The 27,939-nt window shown below is 36.3% G+C and overlaps 2 protein-coding genes across 5 annotated transcripts in view; one reads left to right on the top strand and one right to left on the bottom strand.

The window, feature by feature from the left end:
* TRMT10A (tRNA methyltransferase 10A) overlaps nt 1-6,089 on the top strand; it is a 32,012-nt gene extending 25,923 nt beyond the window's left edge. For all 4 annotated transcript variants that reach the window (XM_037830317.1, XM_037830319.1, XM_037830321.1 and 1 more), the window contains 2 exons: nt 4,008-4,113; nt 5,319-6,089. In XM_037830317.1, the coding sequence (XP_037686245.1) occupies nt 4,008-4,113; nt 5,319-5,587 (375 nt within the window). In that variant the 3' untranslated portion in view covers nt 5,588-6,089. The remainder of the gene's footprint in view (nt 1-4,007; nt 4,114-5,318) is intronic.
* Nucleotides 6,090-6,179: 90 nt separating this feature from the next.
* C3H4orf17 (chromosome 3 C4orf17 homolog) overlaps nt 6,180-27,939 on the bottom strand; it is a 205,483-nt gene continuing 183,723 nt past the window's right edge. The window contains exons 4-10 of the mRNA XM_037830316.1: nt 27,600-27,797; nt 24,935-24,999; nt 20,076-20,219; nt 10,689-10,770; nt 8,821-9,010; nt 7,709-7,752; nt 6,180-6,479 (exon numbers count right to left, since the gene is read on the bottom strand). Of these exons, the coding sequence (XP_037686244.1) occupies nt 6,280-6,479; nt 7,709-7,752; nt 8,821-9,010; nt 10,689-10,770; nt 20,076-20,219; nt 24,935-24,999; nt 27,600-27,797 (923 nt within the window). The 3' untranslated portion in view covers nt 6,180-6,279. The remainder of the gene's footprint in view (nt 6,480-7,708; nt 7,753-8,820; nt 9,011-10,688; nt 10,771-20,075; nt 20,220-24,934; nt 25,000-27,599; nt 27,798-27,939) is intronic.

Below are 27,939 nucleotides of genomic sequence, written 5' to 3'. Positions count from 1 at the left end.
TAACAATCAAATCTCGCTGGTGATCCTAGAGTTTTAAAGCTGCTGCAATAGTCTAATCCTTCAGTTCAGTCCTGCCACAGTTTGTCTCTGCCACTGACCCACAAGTCCTTGGTATTGGTGTATGGCTCCTGAGACTTGCAAGTGGGCCCCTCTTCCAGGCCGTGCACCCCGGGTCCTCTGTTGAGGGGTGACTGTGCTATGTCACAGGTGAGTGCCGTCCCCCCAGGGCAGTTCTGGGCTGCTGGTCTGTGTAGGGAGGCTCCCAGTCTGCTGAAATGATGGCTGAATGGGGCTTTGTTAATTCACACTGCTCTACCTTCCCAACTCTGGGACAATCAGCTGAGGTTGCAGGGAAGGCTAATGTCCACGCCCAGTTTTGTGGTGTGTGCCTGTTATTTGAAGCACTTCCGTCACACTGGGTTGTCTGGGGCAGTTCTGGGCTATGGGGCTGGCGATGGGCAGGAGTGTTTCCTGTCCAGCAGGATGATGGCTGTGAGCGGACACCCCCCTTTTCTTGGGAAGTTGTGGTGTTTAGTGAATTTTCTCAGCCACTGGATTATTGCGTTTTGTCTCAGAGCTCTCCTAGTTCTGCTCTTGACTTGACCTGCCCAAATAGCAAGTCTTTGAAGCTTTCTGTATTGGGCTTCTTAGAGTAATTGTTTTAGAAAAAGAAAAAAGGATTAAAAAAAAAAAACAACAAAAAAAAAAAACCGGGCCCTCCTCAGAGATCTAATGGGTTATTGAAATGCTAAGAGACAAAGCAACCAGGGCCATTAAGGAACGGTCCACGGGGCAGAGAGATCAGCTTTTCTTCGGGATTTGCATATGCGCCTCCGGGCCCTTCCCCTTTCTATGTTCACCAGAACTCCAAAAATCCTCCGCTTTTATTTTGGAGTTTTTCGTGTTGTTTTTTTTTCTATGCCTGTCTCCTCTCTGCTGGGCTGGCTGCTCTCAGATTCTCTGGTGTCTGGTCTCAGTCTATCTGTGGTTGGAGTTTGAATCAGTAGAATGAGTTTCGGATAAGAGCTGCCACTGCAGTTCTCCCTTCTCCTTCCCGGAGCTGACAGTCCCTCCTCCCCCGGGACTGAGCCTGGCAGGGAGGGGCGCGGGTCCCCTGGCCGCAAAAACTTACAGATTTCGCTGATCTCAGCAGTTCCACGTTTTCATGAGTGTTGTATGAAGTATGCCCAAACGCAGATTGTTCTGTGGTGTCCAGTCCACGCAATTCCTGGCTTTCTACCTACTTTCCTGGAGGAGTAACTAAAACATACAGCTCACCAGTCTGCCATCTTGCCCCCGCCGTCCTCCTTTGCTCTATTAATGTGGTAACTACATAATGTGGTTCTTAGGTCGAACTGCCCTTGTGTAGCTGGAGTGAATCCCACTTGATCCCAGTGCATAATTCTGTTAATGTGCTGTTGGGTGGTTTGCTAGTATTTTGTGAGGATTTTTGTATTCATATTTATGAAGGATACTGGTCTGTAATTTTCTTGTGGTATCTTTAACTGGCTTTGGTATAAGGGTGATGCTGGACTCATAAAATGAGTTGCGGTGTGATACGACATCTTCAGTTTTTTGAAAGAGTTTGAGTAGGATTGGTGTTAATTATTCTTGTACTGTTTGATAAAATTCACTAGTGAAGCCATCAGTTCCTGGGCATTTTTTTATTAGGAGGTTTTTGATTATTGATTCACTCTCTTTACTTGTTATTAGTATGTTGATATCTTCTGCTTCTCCTTGTCAGCATAGGTAGTTTGTGTGTTTCTAGAAATTTGTTCATTTCATGTAGATTATCTGATTTGTTGGTGTACAGTTGTTCATAGTATCCTCTTATAATACTTTTTATTTCTGTGGTGTTGGTAATTTCCCCCTTTCATTTCTACATTTAATTTTTTGCATCTCTCTCTCTCTCTCTCTCTCTCTCTCTTCAATCTAACTAGCAGTTTGTTGATTTTATTGATCTTTCAGAGAACCAACTTTTGGTTTTGTTGATTCGCTATTATTTCTTTTTAATTCAATTTTATTGAGCTATATTCACTTACCATATAGTCATCCAAAGTGTAGTCATTCACAGTACCATCATATAGTTCTGCATTCATCACCCCAGTCTATTTTGAACATTTTCCTTCCATCAGAAAGAATCAGAATAAGAATAAATAAAAAAAGCAATAAAGAACACCCAAATCATCCCCCTTATCCCACCCTATTTTTCGTTTAGTTTTTGTCCCCATTTTTCTACTTATCCATCTATACACTGGATAAAGGGAGTGTGATCCACAAGGTTTTCACAATCACACTGTCACCCCTTGTAAGCTACATTGTTATACAGTCATCTTCAAGAGTCCAGGCTACTGGGTTGCAGTTTGATAGTTTTAGGTATTTACTTCTAGCTATTCCAATACATTAAAACCTAAAAAGTGTTATCTATATAGTGCATAAGACTGTCCACCAGAGTGACCTTTCAGCTCCATTTGAAATCTCTCAGCCACTGAAACTTTATTTCGTTTCATTTTGCATCCCCCTTTTCGTCAAGAAGATGTTCTCAATCCCACAATGCTGAGTCTACATTCATCCCTGGGAGTCGTATTCTGCATTGCCAGGGAGATTTACATCTCTGGGAGTCAGGTCCCACATAGTGGGGAGGTCAGTGGGTTCACCTGCCGAGGTGGCTTAGCTAGAGCGAGAAGGCCACATCTGAGCAACAAAGAGGTGCTCAGGGGGAGACTCTTAGGCACAATTATATGCAGGTTTAGCCTCTTTGCGGTAACGAGCTTCATAAGAGCAAGTCCCATGATAGAGGACTCGTTGTGCTTGCTCTTGACTTCAGCAATTTCCCCATATACAGAAATTTGAATGCTCCTTTTACTCCCTATGAAATAGACTTTCTACTCCTCTGGGGTGTTTTGCTGTATGACAAACGCAGGTAATCTATTGCTCCAGGGTGCTTTGACTTTATTGTTTCTTACCCTGCTTTAGCTGTCTCCAGTCTGATTTTCCCTGCAGGGCAAGTTCTGGGAGAGGGAGCTAGAGATGAGTTTCCTGGTATAGTTGTTCACACTGTCACCTGATAGATTGCTGTTGACATACAGGCATACCAGTATGTTCCCTCTAGGACAGGGCTAGGGACCCGCAATGGGAGCTCAGGCTATCTCCACACCATGCTGTGGTGAGATTATTAAAAGATCCAGCAAGGGTACCATGTGCTTCTCCTACCATTTGTAAAGCTGCTTTGATTCAGCCCTCTTTCAGTTACTCTAAGCCTTTAACTGAGTTTTGAGGAAGTTGGCTCTACCTGTGTTTACTAATTGTTCAAAGTTTCTTTGATGGAATGGCACCCCAGAGGGTCTCACACTGCCATCTTGATAAAATTGTAATTGCTTTTAATTGAACTAGTCACTTGTGGCTACCAATTAGTGTAACTCATATCAAAGGGAGTTTTATGCATAGTGGAAAAATTCTATTTTATTATTTTTTTAGAACCAAATTCTCTTATCCAATGAGAATAAGAATAAAAGCATCTTCTGAACATGCTTTCTGAAGCATCTGCTTCAATCTGTCAGTTATTTGATCCTCAAATTATGCAGACAATTGGCTATTGAGAAATTTAGCTCTTCTTTCTCCTGTGCTCTAGCTTTTGGCCATTTTTGTCCTTAGATCTAAGCTTCAAGGATTTTAATTTTTGAGTTTAAGAAGAGATGAAAGTAATAGTCATCATTATTTTTGATTGACAAAAAATAAAATACATAGGTAGTGTTTTATTTTTTCAATTCCAGTTTTCATTTATCTGCTCTTGGTGCCTTTTAATGGTATGTAATTGAAACTTCGTTTCATCTTTATTTTATAGACAATATTTCTAAATTAGCATCTAAAGATATACACAAATATACACACTCGGAATTCTTCAGATAATATTCTCTGGGTTACAATTGTTTCTAAGGATTATTTATACTGTCCTAGACCTAATTTTAAGTAATGTTCCTAGTTAATTAACAGTGTCTTTGTTTTAGGGGCTCACACATAAACAAGCATCAGATCATGGAATTGATCATGCACAGCTCCCCCTTGGAAATTTTGTTAAGATGAATAGTAGAAAAGTTTTGGCAGTTAACCATGGTAAGCTATAAAGTGATAAAACTGAAAATATATCTGAGAGAAATTATGGGAAAAAAAGTTACAATTAAGTTTTAGACAAGTTAGAAAATATTATACCTTCTTGGAGACAAACTTGTAAAAAAATTCCTTTATAAATTATTTAAATTATAGAAATTAAACCTGCTTCCTTTGGAAAATTTTGAAAATGTAGAAAAGTATAAAAATATTTACCAATAAATAAGCTGTGATTCTCACTACCTGGAGATCCTTGGTGTTAATTTTTTGGTGTTTTTTTCAGTTTTTATATGTAGATATATTGCTTATTACATGATTGGATTCTTACTCTATTGCATGTGATTTTATAATTGTGTTTCTGTTTCTCATAATTTTCCATGTCATGTTAATGACTAGGTAATATACCATCACCTGAATATACAGTAATTTAGCCATTCTCCCATTGGTTTTTTTTTTTTTTTTTTCTTTTTGCTATGGTTAATGGACATCCTTGTACCTAAGTCTTTGTCTGGAAGGTTTTTTTTTTTTTTTTTTGGTCAGTATACAACTGTTTATTGAGCCTTTATTTATGTGCTAAACACTTTTTATATAGCAGGCTCTTGGGAGTGATAGAAATGAAGTTAATGATTCAGGGAATGAACTTTTTCTGAAACCTTTTAGATATAGTGAAAATTGCTTTTCCACAAAGTAATCCGAATTAATCCTCTAGCTGTATATTAAAGTGAGAATACATTGGAGACAGTATTAATATTCTTTCCTCCTAACAAAAAAAAAACAGGGAGCTTCCCAGAGTTAGTGACTCTTTATAGCAAAAATAGAAGAGAGAGAAGAAAATTAGATTAATATTAACCATTTTTTTCTAGTTTTCTGTTAACACATAATAAAGATGAAGGAGAAAAGGAAGGAAACAAAAACAGATTCCCTCTCAGTTGATTTTAATTAATGATGGTATAAATCTCTGAGTGCTTAAGAAGTGAACTGAAGTAAAGCTCTAGAAGAGGGAACAGACTTGAGGGCCTTGAGGCAAATTGGTCCTGACAGCCAATAGGAGAAAGACGAGATAGAACAAGTAGTTATTAGGACAATAGGATGTACTAGCACTCCTAAGACAATGTATTTTAAAATGTCCTAAAGACAATGTATTTTAAAAGCCAGTATGTAACTCTAAGATGTACTTGACTAAGAAATAATGGTGTTTGTCTTTATTACAGTGTTTGAGATTATACTGGAATACCTAGAAACAAGAGACTGGCAAGAAGCATTTTTTACTATTTTACCCCAGCGGAAAGGAGCTGTACCCACAGATAAAGCCTGTGAATGTTCTTCACATGACAAGAAATCTGCCAGGGTTGAAGATGCATTGGACAGTGATTCCAGTGAAGAGGAATATAGCAAAAATGAACTAGAATCAGGACATCAAGAAGAAAAGCAGGATAAAGAAAGTAGCACCAAATCTACAGTGAACTCTGTATCACACTAGTGTTATCTGGTTCTCTTTTAGTTTAGAAAAAATTAGGAGAAATTGAGGTGTTCCACTGAATATTTAAAATTGGAAAGAAATACCTTCATTCTCTTTCATTTACTGGATTGTATTCTTCAGAATGTGCCTTCTAATCTTCAGTTTTATTATTTTATGTTCATAGCAGTGTCTTTCTAGTTTGTGGACTCCTTACCTGTGGAGGTAGGTATTCATAAATCTATAAGTCTACCAGAATATTCTGTTTTGCAGGTTACCTACTATTAGTTTGCAGATGAGACAGACTATGGAACCCATATCTGTTCTTCCTTTGCCATGCTTTTTCATAGTTCTGGAGCAATCACTGAATTTTTTCTGTAAGAGAGAAACTGCCTAATACTGATTGTGGATGATTTTGTACAATCATGGTCCTGTGCTTGTGAACGAATACTAATAGTGCAAGACTGGAAGTGTGGTATATAAATAAACACGTTTCTTTTACACACAGTATTAAAATTAACTACAAACATAAATAATGTCTCCTTTAATATTTATATAGTAGCATTATATACAGGTGCTTTGAGATTTACAGTGCCACCATAAAGAGGACCTAGTTGATTCCTGATACCAACAATATTTTTTTGCAAAAACAACTAGATGTTGTAACAAAGTGAAGCCAAAGTTTAATAAGACAGAATTAGCCCAGACTAAAATTTCTACCTTTGGTATGTAAAAGGATGAAATGCTTTTTGAGGACAAAGATTGTTTCCTTGTGTACTCCTTGGTAACATTGGTTTTCTTGATGTGCTTTCCTGAGTTTTAGGCCTGGGAGGAGACTTTGGTATGCTGAAATATTCTGCAACAGGTATTGTCATCTTATTTCTTCTTATGAACAGTGGGGGCTTGTGCTCAGTCTCTGAAACAGAAAAAATCTAAGTAAGATCATACTGTAATATGCAGCTTTTGCCATGTTTTAGTAGCATATGATACACAAAATCATATGAAGTCTAGGTAAATCAGATGCATCCAAAATTCACTGAAGAATATATTCTTATTTTTCTTTCTTACCACCTGCTGATCTCCAATGAGCTTTTTGTTCTGTAACATGCAGGGTATACTCTTTCACTCTTAGGAACAAACATGATTTTTGTAGGACTGCTTTAGCATTGGTGATAAATAAGGGTAGGGGGCAAGAATGAGATGATTGAGAGAACTGAGAAAAATCTGTGGCCCTGATAGATAAAACAGGAGAATAGATAAGCCACTTAAAACAAATTAATTGTACTCATGAGATCGTCTCAAGGCCTGCACAGCTGAATCCAGGTAGGAATGGTTTTGGGGAAGATGCTTAATATCAACAATTGAGAGAAAGGTGTATGATTTGAGAATTCCTATACAAAGTGTTCTAAGTATCCAGACTTAGAAATATATTTGTGGCCTAAAGGTAAGACCCAAAGTTGAGTAACAGAAACCATCACTACCATGATTTTATAGTCCTGGAGTAAGGAGAAATAGACCATTGTCAGGTGAGCAAGTACCTTCCAAATTCTTAAGTATCGTTATTGCTTATTAGCAGATAGAGCTTAGTGTCTATACACGTTTTGGAGATAGAAGCTGCCAAATATACAAGGATGCTTAAATGGGGTTTTTCTGGACCAAAGTAGACTGTCCACAATTTTTGATTCCCCCTGGTCCAAATTGTAGGCTAGGGAAAATGTACACCAGGGCTGGGCCTCTGGTGGGATAGAGGAACAAAACTGTTCCTTTTCTATGTATTTTTGGTGTATCATGGGGCATCTGTTTGTAGCTGATTGTCGTTGCACTGTTTTCTCTGGTTCTAGTGAAAATCATTTGGCTTCATGACAGTTAAACTGCAAAGAACAAAAACTCTGGCATCATTTTCCTTTAGTTTGGTCAATTCAGAGTTTCTCTTGCGGCTGGACTGGCATGACCAAAACTGTACAGCTCCTGCTGTCCTGTGTCTCTATGGAAAATTAAGCAGATGCTGTTCCTAAAGAGTCTAAATGGAAATTAATATTTGATTTTACTGTTTTTCCTTTAAAACCACAGATCATTAAAATCTGTGCCTTTTAAGTAGTTAGATGCTTACTGGTTTCCTTATACAACTCAGTAATTATCACAAACCTTTTGGTACTTCCTTATTTCCATCAGATCCTTGACTTGACACTCTAAAAGTCAATTAGAGAAAAAGAAAGTGAATTTCATGGATATGTATAAGTATTTTCTATGGTTGGCACTATCATTAACAACCTAAGTATATATGTGTGTGTATATATATATACACATATGCGTGTATATATATATATATATATATATATATATATATATATATATATGTTATCCCAGTTCTTTGCTTCTCAATGTAGACAGTTTTAAATTTACTTTCCAATCAAAAATTCTTCTGACTTTGAGTAAATGTATGAACAGTATATTGTATGTTAGTCACTAAGGCATGAAGAATGACCCTTTCTCACAGTTTCTGATATTATAGAAACTTCAAGACAGAGATAAATTGCAATACAAAATTCCCCTTTGTCTGAATGCTTTTCGAAGTGATACATAATGGTTTTTAAATATGTATTTTATCTGGTTTTATTCTTTTTCTAAATTTTAATTTTAAAGCAATAAGACTTTTTTTCTCAGCTTAAATAACATTTTATAACACATTCTTTCACAATGAGGTTTTACATAAATGTATTTTTGTTACTGAAATTTTAGAGTTTAAGAAAAGTCTACTGAAATAATTTTTAACATCTTTAATAATTTTCCCCTATAGCAGTACCCTGGTACATGTCAGAAGAAATTAAGTAAGCAATTAATTTTAGTTTTTAATTGTTCTACACAAAAAAGTAACTGTGACATACATTTAACAAAATATATGACAATCCAGTTTTGGTTTCCTTTATTGCTTCTATTTTTAATTAAACTAAACATGTTTTTAGATTTTTGGATGGCTAATTTTGCTTTGCCTTTGACGGATTGGGAATTTCCCTCAAAAAGAAAAGACTGTTAGGCAAGGGAGACATAGCTCTTGCCAAAACATGCTCCTAACAGTAGGATTGAGATTAATTCTCTTATTACATTTATGAAAATGAAAGACAACAAATACACATTTTAGTCATTTACTGAATAACAAGGAGTCTTAAAAACCTTAGCATGTTGAGTGTTTGAAAGATAAGAGAACTCAAAGTCTTTATGGACCATAAGCCCTCTAGGCACCTGTTATATCTAATTACCTGGCTGGTTGATGTCCTTCTTTAGGTTTGGTCAGCACTTTCGATTTTGTGGGTAGATTTGGGGATGGTTTAACTGTGGATGGCTTCCCAGTCCCGGCTGCTTGTTCTGTTGAGGTGTTTCGTCGGTGGCGAGTCAACAAGTTTATCTCAGCCAGTTCTGAATGAACCAAAGCTGAAACCCACTCTTTTTCTGATTTATAAAGGAAGAGGGATAGTGTTAATTATTGTGTTGAGTAAACACAGGATTCTTCCTTTTACCCAGTACCCAGCCTTTACTCAGCCTTTACCCAGTGTGTAAGGCTGGTGCTCTGTTTGCTGCATAGGCACCTATGTGTGAGTCAAGGTTTCTGAAGTATAGTATGGTATCATTAAAATGCTGACTGATAAATAGTCACATGCATAAGTAGACAGATCTACACCACAGTATTCATGGAAATGATGTCTGTGGTAATTTTATTGCTTATTCTTTCTTTCCTTTTCTTTTCTGTTCATCTCCTTTTTACACTAAAGCATTTAATACTTGTGTAATTTTTTTTAGTTTATTTTTTTTTCTTTATTAGGTTTACAGAACAATCATGCATAAAATACAGGATTCTTATATACCCCTCTATTATTAACATCTAGCATTGGTGTGGAACATTTGTTACAATTGATTATAGCACATTTTTATAATTGTGCTGATAGCTATAGTGATTTAACTTAAGAGTTTACTGTGTAGTTGGATTTTTAAAATATTTATTCTGTTACCATATATACAATCTAACATTTCCCCCTTTAATCACATTCAGATACATATTTTGGTGCTGTTAATTGCACTCACGATATTGTGCTGCCATCACCACCATCCGTTACCAAAACATTTCCATTATTCCAAATAGGAATCCTATATATTTTAAGCATTAACTTCCCATTCCTATCCCCACCCATTCTCTGGTAACCTATATTCTAGATTCTGACTCTATGAGCTGATATTTCTAATTTTACTTGTGTAGTTTTTTAAATGTTGAATTCTTAAAAAGAAAAAAAATAAAATAGAAAATAACGAAAGACACCTTGTGCCAAAATACCATCTCAGTTACCTGTCAAGTAGTCTTAAATTCCTGGGGTAAGGAACTATTTCCAAAATGCACCCCATTTTAAAACATTAGCCTGTCCCTCATAAATTGGTTCTTGCTAACATTGAATCAGTGATTCCAAAGAGTGGTGTCCAGACGAGGATTATCAGCATCAACTGGTAATTTATTAGAAGTGCTCTGATTCTCAGGCCCCACCCCAGAGGTTTTACCTCAGTTAATCTGATGACCAGCTAGGTTTGAGGACAGCTGCTTTATGCCAATTATGATTGTCCCACTTGGGATTGGCATGTGTTTTCACGGAACAGGCCAGAAATGGCCCAGAAGAAAACTGAGAGATGACTGAGATGATGATTTCGGTGGGGAATTGGCAGAGCCATTAGGGTCTGGGACTTGGAAGGCTGTGCTAGTGGCATCCATCCCAAAAGAAGGAAACAGGCTCTGTATTGAGGATTCACAGCAGGCTGGAGGATGTGATCAGGGAGAGGCTTGAGTGTATGGACTTTGGATGAGAAGCACGAGCCAGCTCTAGTTGGGAATAAAGCGTCCCCTGGACACAAGTGTTTCACATCACCCAAATGAATTCAATTTGGGGTATACTGAATTGGAGTTTATTGAATGATCCACATGGATGCAGTTGGATGTACAAGACTGAAATGACTGATACTGGAACACTGGGAAATACTATTCCAACATTGTCTTTGCAAATCCAAGGTAGAAGACTTCAGTTATTGCCAAATCCCAATTTCTAACAATAAACTGCTTTCAGGGTTTGTAAATGCTTCTTAATCTCACCTTTTGAACTTGCATGAAGCAGCCACTGTAGAACCTCCCCCAGAGAGTCAGTATGTAAAATGTCACAGAGCTTTGCCAGGATCTGATGGAGAACAGTAGAGTTACATAGTTAGCAACTAAATGGTGTAAGACTTCCTTTCCTTTATGGTGTAAAGGTTTCTTTTACGTTCTCCACACTCTCATCTTCCCAAATATAACTCTGGACATGAAGTTCAAGTCAATTGGGGTTTTAGCTTAGGAGCCAAATTTCAAATGGTACACAGTGGAATCTTAGCAAAAGCAACATCTTCAAGACAATTGATAGCTTAAGTTAGGCAATGCAGTGGGGATCTACTGTTTTGTCTGTTCAGTACCAGCATCTTCTGGCGGTAGCAATTCACTTTCCTTCTTCTGGAGATCTGATCTTCTCCCACTGCAGCATGGGGTTCTACTGAGAAGCTGCCAGTCACAGAACTGCCCCCATCTGTACTGTTCCTCGCTGGAGTGGGAGTGGGGTGGAGTGAGACATGTAATCTTAGCTGGATTCATCATTGTACCTCACTTCCCTGAACACAGTGATTGGCCCAATGGGATAGAATTATAATTCTCTTTATTTAAACAGAATCCTTTCCCGAGATTTTTTTTTTTTAAATCTGGAGCTAAGGTGCGGGGGTAGGGGTGACAGAAGAGATAGATATACCAAAAAAAAAAAAAAAAAAAAAAAAAAAAAAAAAAAAAATTCTAATAAAAATGGACCATAGTAAGGATTAAAATAGAAATACAAAATAAAAAGTAGTGAAGTTTCCTGAAGTTTCCTGTTTGAGACTAAACTCTGCTGTCTAGACATGTCTGGAGTTCATATTTCTTTCCTGAACTTCAGTTCAGGTCTGGCTACCAGATGTATCCACTTAGATATACTATAAGTACTTTTTTTTCCACTTAAAATATCCAAAACTAAACCAATCTATCTCTCCCTACAACCTGCTCCAAATTTCTTCTTCCTCATGATTTCCCTGTCAGTAAACGGCACCAGTGAACATTCAGTTGTTCAAGCCAGACCTTGGGATTCACCCTGGATAACTCATTTGCCCTTTTCTACAACATACTATCAAACAAATCCAGTACATTCTGTCTTCTAAATATTTCTCAAATCTCTGCCTTGACCCAATCTAAACCATCATCAAATCTTTTTTGAGCCGTCTTAGTCACTCCGCCTGCAGTCTTTCCTTAAATTATTATTAATTCAACAAATATTTGTCAGTCATTGATCTAGATGCTTGAGATATAGAAGTGAAATTAAAGGGCAGAAAAACCCACTGCCATTAATTGAGTTTTGTTATAATACTGATATTTCTGTTCTCAATAATGCAGTGTCCTGGAAGAGAGCAAGTTAAATTTGCTCCTAATTTCACAATAAATCAATGGCTGTGCCAAAAATAGAAGATGCCCACAGTCCTCTTTAGGTCATTCTGCCCCTGATGGTCTTTTCACCATTATGGTGATTGCATGGATCAACGGTATTCTCAAGAATATAAATATCCTCTTAGTGAGAAGATGTAGAATATGTCCTCCTAGGAAACTTCATGCTTTCTCCTCATTATGGGTACCCAAGCAGATGCACAATGGACCACAGTAGCTTCTAATCCCTTGGCATAAACATTTGTTTTTGCAGTTTGATGAGGGACAGGAAGGCCTATAAACCAGTATTTTTGTGTGTGTCAGGGAAAGTATGACTGTCTCAAAGAGTATCAATCCAGTCTGGATAAGATCTGGGAAAATGGAAGAATATCCAGTGAGTAGAGTCTATCTGGGGTTACATCCTTGAAGGATTATCAAAATCATTCCTTGGAATGTCTCAAAGACCTTTTCTATCTATGATTTCTTGATCTCCTTGGACCAGAGTTACCTTAAATTCTCAAGGCAACCTCATGTTTCTTCTGCCATAGGAGTAGTTGGAAAACTGCATATGGGATTCTCTGTATCATCATGGTTGGCAAAAACTCAGAGAAGTCTTCCAGGGAGGCTTCTGAAATTGAATAAATCTTCTGCATCTGACTTATAACCCAAAGGATGCAAACTCAGCATCACAGTTCTAGAGTGCTAGCCCTGGTGTCTATTATAAATGTTGTCCTTCTGTCATCTTGTCATTTGCAGAACTTTCCAGTTTACCGTCTAACAATAAAATTCTCCAAAATGGTTCCTGGGAACTTACAGGGTTCTGTGTGCCTGTCCTGAACATATTTCATGAAGTGGCAGAATGTATCGATACCCTCCTATTTTATTGACACAATTTTTCTTTTGTGCAATTCTGAAATTTAAAAATACACCTCACTGACTACTTTTAAAATATGAGACAACTACTTACAAGAATACTTGGTTATTTTTTAACCACTTGGAAGATACCACACACACACCTACACACATGCACGTGCGTGCACAACACACACCTATTACTAACTGTCCCAGACCTTAATTAGATGCCAAAGGAGAAAACAAATTTGATATTTTTTAATAAAACATTTTGAGTAACCATTTTCATGTAACCTATAGCTAGGGGGTTCATACTCAGCTTTTAATTTTTTCCCTCAAATTATTATCATTAATTTCAAACCACATTTCCTAATGCATCTAACAATCCCATTTGCTGATTGTTGTCCAGAAACTAGTCAGGAATTCATTCTGAGATGAAAAGGGTGGCTAATACTTTACACTCTTTTTAAATAACAGTTTTCTCAATAAAAATGCATGGTAACAGAGTGCTTCCCTGGACTGGCCAGCTGTGCCTGGGAGATACAGAAGTGATTCTCACAGAAATTAAACCAAAACTGATAGAAACAGATAGTGTTTATTTCCCTTCATTTTTCCAGTTTAGTGATAACTAAGGCTCTCACTCTGGTAGTGTAATCAGGAATGAGAGTTTAGTTAATAGGATTATTGATCAATCATTATTTTAGGAAAAAAAAAAGTCTAGGTAGAAAAAGAGTTCACTTTAAACAGTCAAGCTTACTTTCCTGTTCTCCTTGGGTACATTTTGTGTTTCCTTTAAAATTCTCCATTTAGACTTTATGGAAGGTGATTTATTATAAGAAGTCTTTGCTCAGTGGAGTAGCAAACTAGTGCCAATCTCACTGGCTCTTCTGGGAAATGAGAGACTTGGTAAGGGAGAAATAAATTATAAAACTTGCAGAAAGCTAGTGGTGAAATCATTATCCTAGAATGGCAAGTCTGTCTCTGGATGAGTACAAATTTTAAAAGATGTGGGATGTGCTAAACCAGAGTGAGAGATGGAACTTTTTCAATTGCTCACTTTAGGAGGAAGCTCCTGAATTTCCAGGACCTAGTGGCTTATGAGTCGACGTCAAGGACGCCAAGGTCAGTTCCTTTGTGTTATGGCTTGAAAGGAAGTGTGCAAAGAGCATGACTCAGCACCTCTTTTAAAATATTTTTCCCCTCCCAAGTCATCAGGTCAGATCTGACAGGATTTAGTGATTCTGAATCTCTGCAATGAGTGTCACTATATATCATAACGGAGATTAGTTGATGGTGTTGAACCACTTTATACAAAAAAAGGAAACACTACCCAAACCAGTACCTGGAATGGATATTTGAGCCATGGGTGAAGTGACTGTGAACTGGAGATAACAAGGGGCTGTCTTCTCAGATCAAAGAAAGCTGGTTTTGCCAAGACAGTCCTGGAATAGGAGACTTCTATCCCTATGTTTGTTCAAACTATTTTTTAAATTGAAAATCTGGGAGTGAATTGTCTGATATGATGTATTATTCATATTTGTCCCCCAAAGAGAAGTTAGATATTTTGTTTGTATTTATTTAATATTTCTAATGCAGGAGTTGCCAGAGACTCTGCACAGCAGGGTTGAATTAAACAATTAAAAATATTTTCATTAACTGTCCACCTCAGACATTTTAAGAGGCTTAAATAATGGCCTTTGTTAAAAGTTCTTAACCAGTCTATCAATCTCTGCCAATGAATTGGAATTTTGTGTGCATTTATATTTTTGCATGGGTATAAGTGTACCATCTTGCTATTTGTTTTTTTATTTGTCTGTTTTTGTTCCCCTCTCCATTTTGCCTTCTTTTGGATTAATCAGGCATTTTGTTGGTAGTCCATTTTATCTTCTCCAGTGACTTTGTAGCTACTTTTTTGTTGCTTTAGGGATTAAAATTGCATCCTGCACCTATCACAGTTTTCCTTGAATTAATATTTATGCCACTTCATATATATTTTAAGAACCTTATAAGTTATACTTCCATTTAACTCCCACCTGTACTTTCAGTTACTGTTGTCATTTTAATTCTATACATGTTATAAACACACAATACATTTTTGTACATTCAGTCCAAACAATAAGTTGTTTTTTAAAGAAATTCAGAAATGAGAAAAAATGTCATTTATATTTATCATATAAACATTTCCAGCATTCTCCATTCCTTTGTGTAGACTGTAGTTTCCAACTGGTATCTTTAGCCTAAGAACTTTTTTTTTTAGCCAAAGAACCTTAACCTTTAGCCTAAAGAACTTTCTTTTAGTGTAGGTCTTTTTATGAATTCTCTCAGCCTTAGTTTATATGAAAATGTCTTTATTTCTCTTCCACTTTTTAGCTCCTTTTTTTTTTTTGAATTTTTTATTGAAATAACAGTAGATTCGCATGCATTGTAAGAAATAATATAGAAAGAGCCCTTGTATGCTTTGCCCAGTTTCCCCCAATGGTCACATTTTGCAAAACTATAGTATAATATCACAAACAGAAAATTGACATTGATACAATCTGGTGTTCTTACTCAGATTTCTGTGGTTTTACTTAAATTCATTTGTGAGTGGGGAGGTGCATGGTATTAAGTTCTACACAATTTTATCACTTCTGTAGGTTTGTTTATCTACCACCACAGTCAAGATACTGAACAGTTATCAAACCACAAGGATCCCTTCTGTTTCCCTTTTTATAACCGCACTTACCCCTCCCTCACATTCATTTCTTTTTCAATTTTATTGAGATATATTTACATACCACACAATCATGTTTGAAGGATAGAATTCTAAACTGACAGGTTATTTTTTTTTCCCTTTAACACCTTAAAATGTCAATCCATTGTCTTATGACATGCATGTTTCTGATGAGGTCAGTAGTAATTTTTTTAAATCATTACATGTACTGTGTATTTACTCTCTCTGCTTTCAAGATAGTAGCATTATCTCTTTGTTTTCAGCAATTGATTAAATGTGCCCAGATGTGATTTTCTTTGGGTTTATCCTGCTTGGGTTTTGTTAGGTATTTGTGGGCTATTTTTCATCAAGTTGTGTAAATAATTGCTTATTAATTTTTTTCTGAGCCAGTATTTCTCTTTTCTCCTGAGACTCCAATTACACATATGTTAGATCACATTATGTATTCTCAGAAGTCACTAAGGTGATGTTTATATTTTTAAAGTACTTTTTCTATAGTTTGGATAGTTTTCATTGCTCTGTCTTTAATTTTGATTATATTTTCTTCTGTAGTATCCTATGTACTGTTAAGCCTATGCAGTGAAATTTTGATTCCAAGTGTTGTATTTTTAAATTTTAGAATTTCCTTTTGGCCTTCTTTTTTATGAATTCCATTTCTCTATTGACATTCCCCATCTGTTCAGCCATTATGTCCATCTTTTCCTTGAAAATATTTAAAACACCTTTTTAAAGTCTTGCCTGCTAATTTCAGCTTCTGTGCCATCTTTGTGTCTGTTGCTATTGGCTCTTTTTTCCTTTATTTGCGGTTATATTTTCTGTTCTTTGCATATATAATAACTTTTTATTGTATGATGGAATTTGTACAAGCTGCATTGTTGAGAGCTTGGATTTTGTTTGTCTCCCTTCAAAGAGTGTTGAATTTTGTTCTGGAATACAATTAATATATTGGCAGATGAGCTTGGTCTGCTGAAACATGGTTTTGGGATTTGATAGTGTATATCTAGAGCAGCTCTTACTGTAAGACTAAAGTAACCTTCCTCTTAAGGTATGGCCTTTCTGTGGTCTCAACTGAATTACTGGTGTATTCAACAAATTCTCTCCACTCTGGCGGATCTCCAGCATTTCCAAGTTTTGTGCAACCTCCCTGTAGCTCTCTTCTGTCAGTCCTCAGAATCTCACCCTGTGAATGCACAGCTTGGCATTGGACCAAAGACTCAGTGGGAACCCTATTCAGATTTCTGTATCTCATTCTGCACAAATCCCTTTTCCCCAGTAACTTACTTTTGAAAAATTCCAGCCATTTCAGCAATCCCAAACTTGAAGCTCTGTCTCCATTGCCTAGTGAGGCTGCTGCTCTCTGCTGGACTCTACTTCCACTTCTCTGTACCATGATTGGGAATATCCCCCTGCAGAAATCTGGACTGAATGTGGAAAATCACCCCAACTGTTTCCCTTCTCTCAGTGGTCAGAGATCTGCACTGTCTGTTGTCCAGTGCCTGAACAGAGATTCATTATATATTTTGTCCAGATATATAGCTGTTTCAATAGGAAGTTGTCTGATGCCTAATCTGTCATTTCAGAACAAGAATCCCTAGCCTGCAAGTTTGCCCCCAACTCAAATTAATTCTGCATATTGTACCTAGAGTGATTTTTCTAAAATGCAACTTACCATATAGATATTGTACATACAAAATAATTCAGTATAACTCAGCCCTTAAAGTTCTTTACTGGCTTCCCAAAGCTTTGAGATGAAATCAGAACACCTGAATATGGCTTACAAAGTACTTCAGTATCTAGTTTCTGCTTAAGTCTCCAACTCCACCTCATGCTACCGTCTCCTTGCACTTTCTGTACCAGCCATATTGAATAACTTTTAGTTCCTTGAATAAGCAGTGCCCCCACCTCTTGGCCTTCGCATATAGTGGTACCTTGGCTGGGAACAATCTCTTCCATACTTCTCTTCATCTTCTAAATGTATATTAAGCATTTAGATCTCTTTATCCTTGAAAACTCTCTTGCCTTCAGAATCTCTTCTGCAATCTTAAAATGCCTATGCAATCCCTCTCATAAGCTCCATGAATGATGGAACCATTTGTGTCTGCAAATGGTAGTATTTTGTAGTTTGACACTAAATATTTTAAAACTAAGTTTATGTGTTTGGCAGACTTTGGTGTCAAAAATAAAGAGACTTTTCTGTAAATTCAAGATCTTTGGGAGGAAGGCTTAAAACAAGGTGTCCATAAACACGGAATTCTGTTTTTCTTTTCCTTTAAAGTAATTAATCATGAAACTTATACTCTTTCACACACAAACACACCTGTGCAAACATTTCTTGATTCCTATAACCTGTTCAGAGTTATCTTGGACACTAGGAAATTGGGAGATAGTTGCCAGATTTTTTGGTGGAAAACACAGAAGGATGGAATATGTCCAAGATGGGGTCTCTTTTTAAGACTCTTATATAAGCCAGGGAATCTTGAGTAAACCTGCTTTCTCACTTTATTCCCTCTTCTTTTATTTATTTAGCAAATAATCTACAACTTTGAAAAGTCCATGCTCTGTCCAGTTAATATTTTTCAAGCAAATTGGTAAGTGTTAAAGATTCCATTATGAACAAGACAGAAAAGATTCTTTCAAAGAGTTTATATTTTAACGGATTTTTGTATTTGTTCAGTTTAGTCAATATCTGCAAGGGGGCTGATAATTTTGAGACGAGGGTCCTTTAATAAATATCCACAATGCCAGTTCTGTAGGATCATACTGGTCTACTCACATGCAAGGAAGCAAGACAGTCTTACTAAAACTGCACTGAACTTATGGTTTCTTTGAGTCTAGGGTTTTGTGGTTAGCTGATTTTGAGCAGTTCCACTTTGATCTTGGTAGTACTTTTATTTTTAATTCATTTATTCAATATTCAATAAATATTTGTTGAATAAGTACTAGATGTCAAGCACTCATCAAGGCACTGAAGATAATAAAGCAGTAACCAAAATGGTATTAGATCTTATGAAACTTATATTTTAATGGGGATGGGTTGAGAGAGACAATAGTTGAAACAAATAAATATGAACATATACATAACAACTGCTGTGCAAAAAATAGCAAAGTGTTATGGGTTAGAATGTGACTGGGTAGCTACTTTAGATTGGGTGGTCAGGGAAAATGTTTCTAAGTCACATTTAGACAGACTTGAATAAGAAGAAAGTGCCATCACTGAGAGAATCAAGGGGAAGAGAATTCTAAGTAGGGGACATGGTTGGTGGAAAGCCCCTAACATGGCATAGAAATATCAGTGTGGCCAGAATGTAGTAGGTGAGGTAGATAGTGGTTCTGAAGACACTGTACAATATAAAATCTTTAGTCAGTATCATCAGGAAACCTTGTATAAACACAAGTCAAGTCTGCAGATACTCTCTCTTTTCCATCTTCCTTTTTGTTCTCCTTCCAAATTTTAATCATCATAAATTATTATACCTAATACCAATGTTATGCTTTACTTTTTTTAAAATTCAGTTTTATTGAGATATATTCACATAACATACAATCATCCAAAGTGTACAATCAATTGTTCACAGTACCATCATATAGTTGTGCATTCATCACCCCAATCTATTTTTTGAACATTTTTCTTGTACCAAAAAAGGTAAAAAGAGTAAAAAACAAACGTAAAAACGTATGCTTTCATTTTAAAACCATTCCTGTCAGGATTATCCAATAACCCTCCTTACAACTTGCTCTGTTACTTGTACTTGCTATTACAGATAACTATTACTTATAACTGCTCTTAGAGTCATTATTACAAAATTTTAACTCTTAGTTCATTTTAATGGTTCTTATAGGACAATGTGGAGGTTACAAAAGGGATCCAGAGCAAGAAAAAAAAAGGCAGATGACAAATGCCAGCTGATTGATTTATTCTTGATTATATGTCATTCTCAGAAATAACTGTTGCAGAGGAGAACCTTCCAGTAGGCTGCTGTTATACATTAATATTAATATGACCCAGTTTATAACCCTGGTTAGAGAAGGCCTAAAGAAATAGTTTCCACAGATAAGTGGGAGAGAGGAATGTTGACTGGAGGAATCTCTGCCTTAAAATATGTGAAGGAAATGTACACATAATGGCAAGAAGATAAGGGTAGGTCTCTTGAGCATTAGGAAGATGATAAATAATGGGAAAAATAGGGCTGCGTTTGTTTGACAAATGCCAAGATTTTCATTATGTCTGAACCATAGGTTGTGTTTATGTGAGAGAGACAGGATTATAGGGAGAAGTAAGAATGGAAATTAAAATAGGATTAGGCCTTAGAATTCAGGCTAAGTATTTTAAATCAATTCAATTTTCAATAGAGAACCATTAAAGAGTCTTAAGGATGCTAATGACATGACCTTTTTTGTATATTCATGCAGTTCTAAGTTATGGATTTAATAAACCTGCCTCTTACTTTTATTTCCTGATCCAGATAGTTTGGTATGCAAACAGTGTTCTCTTTAATGCCAGTCTGGGTGCTCATTACTTCTGAAAAACAGGAACCAGCACTAGAACATGCCTTTGGAGGTGATGGCAGATTTTTTGCCTTAATTTCTTCCTAAATCAAAAGTATAATATAATCAATATGTATTTTCATCCACTTACAATTTCTACTAAAATTAAATGTAATATGAATGAGAAATACTGTAGTGAATAAGAGATCCATGAAAGTATTAATCATCCCCTAAAATCTAATTACCAAATATTTGCATACAGAGACAGAACAAATAAAAATGTGTTATTTATGTTTATTGAAACCATTGTAAATCATTGGCTAAACACCAAGATGATTTTTTTAATGTTTAATGTATAACCTTTTTTGCGGGCCCAGATAACAACCAACTCAAAACTCATGGGATTATCTGTTGATTTGAGGAAGTCTTCTCTTTTATGACTGGGAAAAGACAGCTGGGAGGTTTTATGCTGCGTCTGTGAAGAGACTTCATGATGTGATTTGCTGCTTCCTTGCTCTGCCAAATGGCAGCCGAGAGCTGGAGAGTTAGAGGCAAACTAAATTACTTCCCTTGATTAGTTATAGGAGGAAATGGAAAGGCTGTTTTCTTGTTCTGTGAGGTAAATATACTGCTAACAATAAAAAAAGTTTGTGGTTGCTTTAAATCCGAGAGGAATTATAGAAGCCTTAGATCTGTGTTCCTGCTTCAGGGAAGGCTTTTTAACTTTCAAAAGTGAGTGACATATAAAGACACACATAAGCTGGTGCCTGAATGAATCAACAACCTGTGACTGTGATGACTATATTTGATAAACAGTTTTTAATCAATGGCACAGTGAAAATAAAGGTATATTGTATTTAGATACATTCTCCTTTTTAAAGTTTATTATGTAGACTTCTTATCTCTTGGCATAGCAATAGGCTTTTTTTGGTTCAACCTTCCCACTGAGCACAATTAATAAGGCTGGTTAAAAATTTTAAAAACAATTAATAGTATCTGTGGTAGTTTGAAGTTGTATGTGCCCCAGAAAAAACATGTTCTTAAATCTGATCCATTCCTGTGGGTGCAAACCACTGTAAGTGGGACCTTTTGATGAGGCTGTGTGTTAAGTTAAGTTAAGGTGTGACCCACCTCAATCAGGATGGGTCTTAATTCTATTATAGGAGTCCTTTATAAGGGGAATGAAATTCAGACACACAGAGAAAAACCACAGAAGCAAGAAATTGAAATCAACAAAACCTTGATGGCTTGCAGAAGAAAGCATCACCTTGATGATACCTTGATTTGGACTTTCTTTTAGCCTCAGAACTGTAAGCTAACAAATTCCCATTGTTTAAACCAGACCATTTTATGGTAATTGCTTGAGCGCCTAGGAAACTAAAACAGTATCAAAGAGTAAATACGATAGCAAAGAATGATCAGTTAAAAAGTGAAGGAGAAGTGAGAAGCATATGATTGTATGTGGCAAATGCAAGAGCCATTTTTTTCCCTGAGGGTATTATCTGGTCCTGGAAAATGAGAACTTTAACAGTGTTAAAGGATGTGCAAGATAGGACTCAAAGCAAAGAATATTATCAGGGATGAGGTTAGTAATTTTACAGTGATAAAAAGGTCATTTCATTCAGAGGATGTAACAAACCAGAATAGTTATACTCTTAAAAGAGCTTAAAAATGCATGGTTAAAAACTGATTAAAATGAAAAGCAATATATAGAAATCTACAATTACAGTCAGATTTCAACACCTCTCTCTCTCTCAATAATTGATAGAAAAATATTGACCAAATTGGCCTAATGGATATTTATATTTCACTCTATCCAACATCAGCAGGGTGCAAATTCTTTGCCCATGCACACAGAATATTTATCAGGTGTGCCAGTTTGAATGTATTATGTCCTCCAAAATGCTATTATCTTTGATGCAATTTTGTGTGGGTAGACATATTCGTGTTGATTAGATTGTAATTCTTTGAGTGTTTCCATGGAGATGCAAACCACCCAACTGTAGGTGATAACTCTGATTAGATCATTTCCATGCAAGTGTGGCCCCTCCCATTCAGCCTGGGCCTTGATCAGTTTATTAGAGCACTATATAAGCTCAGACAGAAGGAGCGAGCTTTGAAGGATGCCCAGGGGCCGACAGAGGAGCTGCAGCTTACAGAGACATTTTTGAGACGGCCTTTGAAAGCACAGTTTTGCTCCAGAGAAGTTAAGAGAGGACAAATGCCCCAAGAGCAACTGAGAGTGACATTTTGGAGAGAAGCTGAAGCCTAGAGAGGAACGTCCTGGGAGAAAACGATTTTGAAACCAGAACTCCAGAGCAGATGCCGGCCACATGCCTTCCCAGCTAACAGAGGTTTTCTGGATGCCATTGGCCATCCTCCAGTGAAGCCAATTGATTGTTGATGCCTTGAGGACCTTGGACACTTTATGGCCTTAAGACTGTGACTGTGTGACCAAATAAACCCCCTTTGTAAAAGCCAGTCCATTTCTGGTATTTTGCAAAAAGGCAGCATTAACAAACTGGAACATCAAGGCTAACCATATTCTGGGCCATATAACAAGTCTCAACAAATTTTAAGTTTCAGAGTATTCAAAGTATGTTCTTTGTCTTCAGTGGAATTAAATTGGAAATAAATAACAGAAAGATATCTGGAAAATCCACAAATACTTGGAAATTAAATAATTTTAAGTAACCTATGGGTCAAAGAAGAAATTAAGGAAATTAGGAAATATTTTAAACATATTTTAAAATATTAAAAAAAATTGGGGGATGGAGCCAAAGCAGTGTTTTTAGAAAAAAATTAATAATAACTGTCTATATTAGAAAAGAAAAATGTCTCAAATCAATGCGCTAACCTCTCACCTTTTATAAAGTTAAGGCAAAAATGAATAAAATAGAAACTGAAAAATAAAACATTAAAGAAAACAAAATGAAAAGCTGCTGGTTTAGAAGATCAGTAAAATTGATAAACCTGTAGCAATATATATCAGAAAAAAAATGACTCCAATTAACAGTATCAGGAATGAGACAGCAGCCATTCCTGTAGATCACACAGGGTATTAAGGGTATTTTTATGAACAACTTTATTTCAATAAATTCAACAAATGAGATGAAATGGACAAATTCCCTGAAAACCACAAACTACCAAAGCCCTAAAACTACAAAAGAAGAAACATAATCTGAATCGTCAATTTCAATGAAAAAAAAAATGATAGAAATCGAATTTGAAGTTAAAAGCCTTCATTCAAAGAAAACTCAAGGCCCATATGGCTTCATTGAAGAATTTCACTAAACTTTTAAGGAAGAAATAACACCAATTCTACATAAACTCTTCCAGAATATCGAAAAGGCATTCCCAACTTGTTCTATGAAGCCAACACTATGCTGATGCCAATCAGAAAAAGACATTACAAGAAAAGAAAACTACAGATACCCATCATGAACATATAATAAACAGTATTTTATCAAAACAAACATATAAAGCGGATAAGACATCATGACCAAGCGGGGTTTATACCAGGTGTGCAAAATGGTTTAATATTTGAAAATTAATCAATGTAATTCACTGTTTTAACAGACTAAAAAGAAAAATCATATGATCATCTCAATAGGTAAAGAATAAGCATTTGACAAAACCCAGCCACCATTTCTGATAAAAACTATTAGCAGACTAGGAATGAAAGGAGACTTCTCCAACTATAAAAAAGGGCATATTCTAACAAAGTAAACTAACATACTTAATGGCTAAAGTCTGAATGCTTTTCCCCTGTGATCAGGTATAAGGCAAAGTTATCTGCTCTCATTACGTGTGTTCTAGCCATTGCAATAGTGCACAATAGAGAAATAAACAGCATACATATTTAAAACTTTAGAAAAAATTAAAAAGTCGACTTTGTCAAAATTATAAATTTTGGTACTTCAAAAAAACACTTACAAAAAAAGGGGCAAGTTTCAGACTGGAAGAAAATATTTGCAAAATGTATATGTGACAAAAGACTTATAACTGAAATATAGAGATACTAGCTGAAATTAAAAAGACTGATCAACTCAACTTGGGGAGGATGAGGAGTAAAGGAAATATGACTGGGGGGCAGGGGCAAGGTAAACTGGTATAACCGTTTTGAAAAAGAGTTCAGCAGTTCCTTAAAAAGTTAAACATATACCTACCATAAGACTCAGACAATCCTCTCCAAGAGAAAAGAAAGTACATATCCAAAGGCTTGTACACAAATTTTTATATCAGCTCTATTTATCAAAAATTGGAAATAACCCAAACGTCCATCAACAGGTAGATGAATAAGCAAATTATGGGATGTCTGTACAATTGAATACTACTCAGCAATAAAATGGAATGAACTATTGATACACATAACAACACATGACACTCAAAATAATTATGCTGAGTTAAAGGAACCTTGGTAATAAAAGAGAACACACTTTTAGTTTATATGATTTCTTTTATATAAAATTCCAAAAAGTGCATGCTAATCTATAGTGACAGAATGCAGGTAAATGTTTGACTTTGGGGAAGCCAGGGTCTGGAGGGAGAAAGATTACAGAGGGTCATGAGAAGATTTTTAGAGTGATGGATATATTCATTTTCTTGATTTTGGTAATGGTTTCCTGTGTGTGTGTGTGTGTGTGTGTGTGTGTGTGTGTGTGTGTCAAAACATATCAAATTGTACAATTTAAATATGTGCAGTTTGTATTATGTTAATTATGCCTTAATAATGCTGTAAAAATATTGTGGAATATGGAAAAAAAGGAAATTATAGAAGCAAAGCTAAATAGGTAGCTTTAAATAGCTGTTTCTTTACCTTTTTAATTACTAACGGATTCTCACAGGAAGTTTTGAAGCACTCCTTGATTTTTCTACAGGGCTCTGAAATGAAATTGAGGAAAAACTTAAATCAAATTAAAAAAAAAAACAAAAACTTGCTATTACATGACATATATGTCAGTTGCTGAAATAAATAAGAATACATCTAAATTTAAATTAAGGTCAACTTAGGGATCTGTTTATAAATATGAGGAAAATTGCAATTGCATTACAATAACATAAGCAAAACATATTTATATCATGAAACTAATTCTATGCCTGAGAAGATGATATAAAGAAACACTGAAAGTGCTTTCTTGATCTGATTACACTGATTTTAAAAATATGTACTTCAGTATGACATATTTTCTCTGTTCCCTATCCATATGGCATTTGCTTTTTCTAATTAAAGAAATTTTATGTGTTGTTTGCCATGTAGACAGAAAAAGATGGTGTGTGCTGAGTTATAATTACATTCTTAATTTTCTTTCTTGTTTCATTTCATCATCCTCTCAACCCTATCCATTTCGTAATCATCTACTGAAATTCCTCTAAATTACCCTGACAATACTTTGTTTAATTTCTCTTTACATTAATTTAAAGATATACTCTATGTAAGTGATGCTCTCTCTCACTGAAGCCATCATCAGCACAACAGTTTTTTAAAAGGTGGAAATATTTTGTGCATCACTAGCTCTAGCTGAAGAAAGAAAAAGTGTACAGTTACCTCTCTCTAAATAGTGAAAACAGTTAAGGATAGTGAGTCTATCAAATCAGTGCTCAATTGTGGGAAGCAAAAGTTCTCTAGCAATTTTAAGCAGAAAGGTAAACAATACAGAAAATTAGATGCTTGTGATATCTTTGGAAGGGCTGGAGCAGAGAATGTGTCTTGACCTTCACAAATGACTCCAAGAACAGCACCTTGGAAATACCCCACCAAGGGGCACACAGCATATTGCCACAACTGGGAGGAAAGGGAGTCAGGAAGCCACTGCCTCTTCAATTGCTGTCAACATTCATGAGGCTAGAGATTAGGCACTGTAATCCTGCTGCAATCAGAAAGCCACCATATCTGCTAACTTTGCCTTTTGACACCTATAAATCCAGAATCTGCACACTGAAATGTTGTAGCAGGAAAACCTCATGTCTGCACAGTTGTGCTTGATAGAAGAAAGCTACTAAAAACGATGACCTCAGCCTCACATCTGCTGTATAAATCTTACTAGATGGCAACACCTAATTCCCGTGTAGAACTTTACTTGAAAGAGACTCTTGGAAATGTAATTCTTAGCTTGGTAGGTTCTGAAGTATAGGAAGGTATACCAAGAAGCAGGTAAAATAGGTGGGCTTTGACTCTTCATTGCTAGTGGAAGGGAGGGAAGTGGTGCTCTTGAAAGGATAAAATGAATTGACATGCTGAAGACCTTAGAATGATATCCGGCACAGAGTCAGTGCTCTATAAATGATCACTGTTACTGTTGTCTTTAGAAAGGCATATATTTTACCACATTATTACAAAATTTTCAAGTGCCCTGAAACTTTTAGTGAGAGCATGTACTTGTATAGGGTAGGGGAAAGAGAAGAACTGGATATAATTTTTACCATCCAGAATTCCTTTCTTCCATTTTACTTTGGCCATTGTAGCCACATATTTTGCTTTTGATTAATCCCTTTTCATTTCAACTCAATAAATATTAATTCAAGATTTGAATTGAGTACTAAGGACCAGGCACAGTGCTGGGACCTAAGGAGATAGCAAGTGTGGCAAAAACAGAGAAGGCAGTAACACTGGAGCCTGCCCTGGAGGAGATCACAGTCTGGGGAAGAAAATGTAAAAGTGCAATTCCAGCCTTATTGTTTTTCCTGACTCACATTTTGTCTGAAGTAGTTCCCCTATCAATGTTGGGTAAACATTCTTCTTTTTTTTAGTATCTTTTAACTAGTTCTGTGGGGATTAGAGACCAGAAGTACACTGTTACTGGTTGAATTATGTCTCCCCACAAAATATGCTGAAGCCTTAATCCCCAGGACCTCAGAATGTGACCTTATTTGAAAATGGGGCTATACAGATGGAATTAGGCAAGATAAAATGAGGTCATAGTGGATTAAGGTGGGCCCTTAATCCAACATGACTGTGTCCTTAAAGATGGGGAGAGGGGACATGAACAAAAGGAAAATACCATGTGATGACAGGCAGAGACCACCACGGATTGCTGGCAAATCACCATAAGCAAGACAAGGCAAGAAAGGACCCTGCCCACCCCCACCCCCCACCACACACACAGGTTTAAGAGGAAGCAAGGCCCTGCTGACACCTTGACTTCAGACTTCTAACTTTCACAACTGTGGGACAATAAATTTCTACTGTTTTGAGCCATCAAGTTTATGGTACTTTATTATGGAAGCCCTAGGAAACTAAGACACATACCAAATGTTTCTTAGGAACAATTCACAAAGACAATAGTAATATTTATTAACATATTTCCCTGAATTGAGATTAGAAGATTGACAAATTTTTGTAATGAGTATCTTATTTCACAGTGTGGAATTTTAATGATTACTTTAAAAAGCCACTGCAGTTCATTAGCAGTCATCTAGATTCCCCACCTCTTGGTGGTTTGGAGAAGACCTGAGGAAACATTCATCAGTTGAGAGAGACTCACCGGAATGAGGCCTTGGGGGCACTTTCACTTTGTTTGGGGCTGGCGAGACTCCTCTGATGGGGCTCTCCACGGGTGCGATGCTGGGTGGGTTACTGCGCGCCTCTTCATTCTCCAAGTGGTTCAACTGGCTGGCACTCCAGAGCGTTCTGAATGAGTACTCATCATCATTCACGGTACAGATCGGAATGTTATTCAAACCTGAGTCAGTATGGAAAACACACACACAGACACAAACACAACAGATTGGATTTTTGTCAGGTTTTCTTCAGAGGACTGGCAATTTCCCAACAAAAAATTGAAATTCAAACTGTATAAACCAGTGCTAGGTGGACATCTTTGA

This window comes from Choloepus didactylus, chromosome 3, assembly GCF_015220235.1.
Source record: "Choloepus didactylus isolate mChoDid1 chromosome 3, mChoDid1.pri, whole genome shotgun sequence".
Lineage (NCBI taxonomy): Eukaryota > Metazoa > Chordata > Mammalia > Pilosa > Megalonychidae > Choloepus > Choloepus didactylus.
This window is presented reverse-complemented; position numbering and strand designations above follow the sequence as displayed.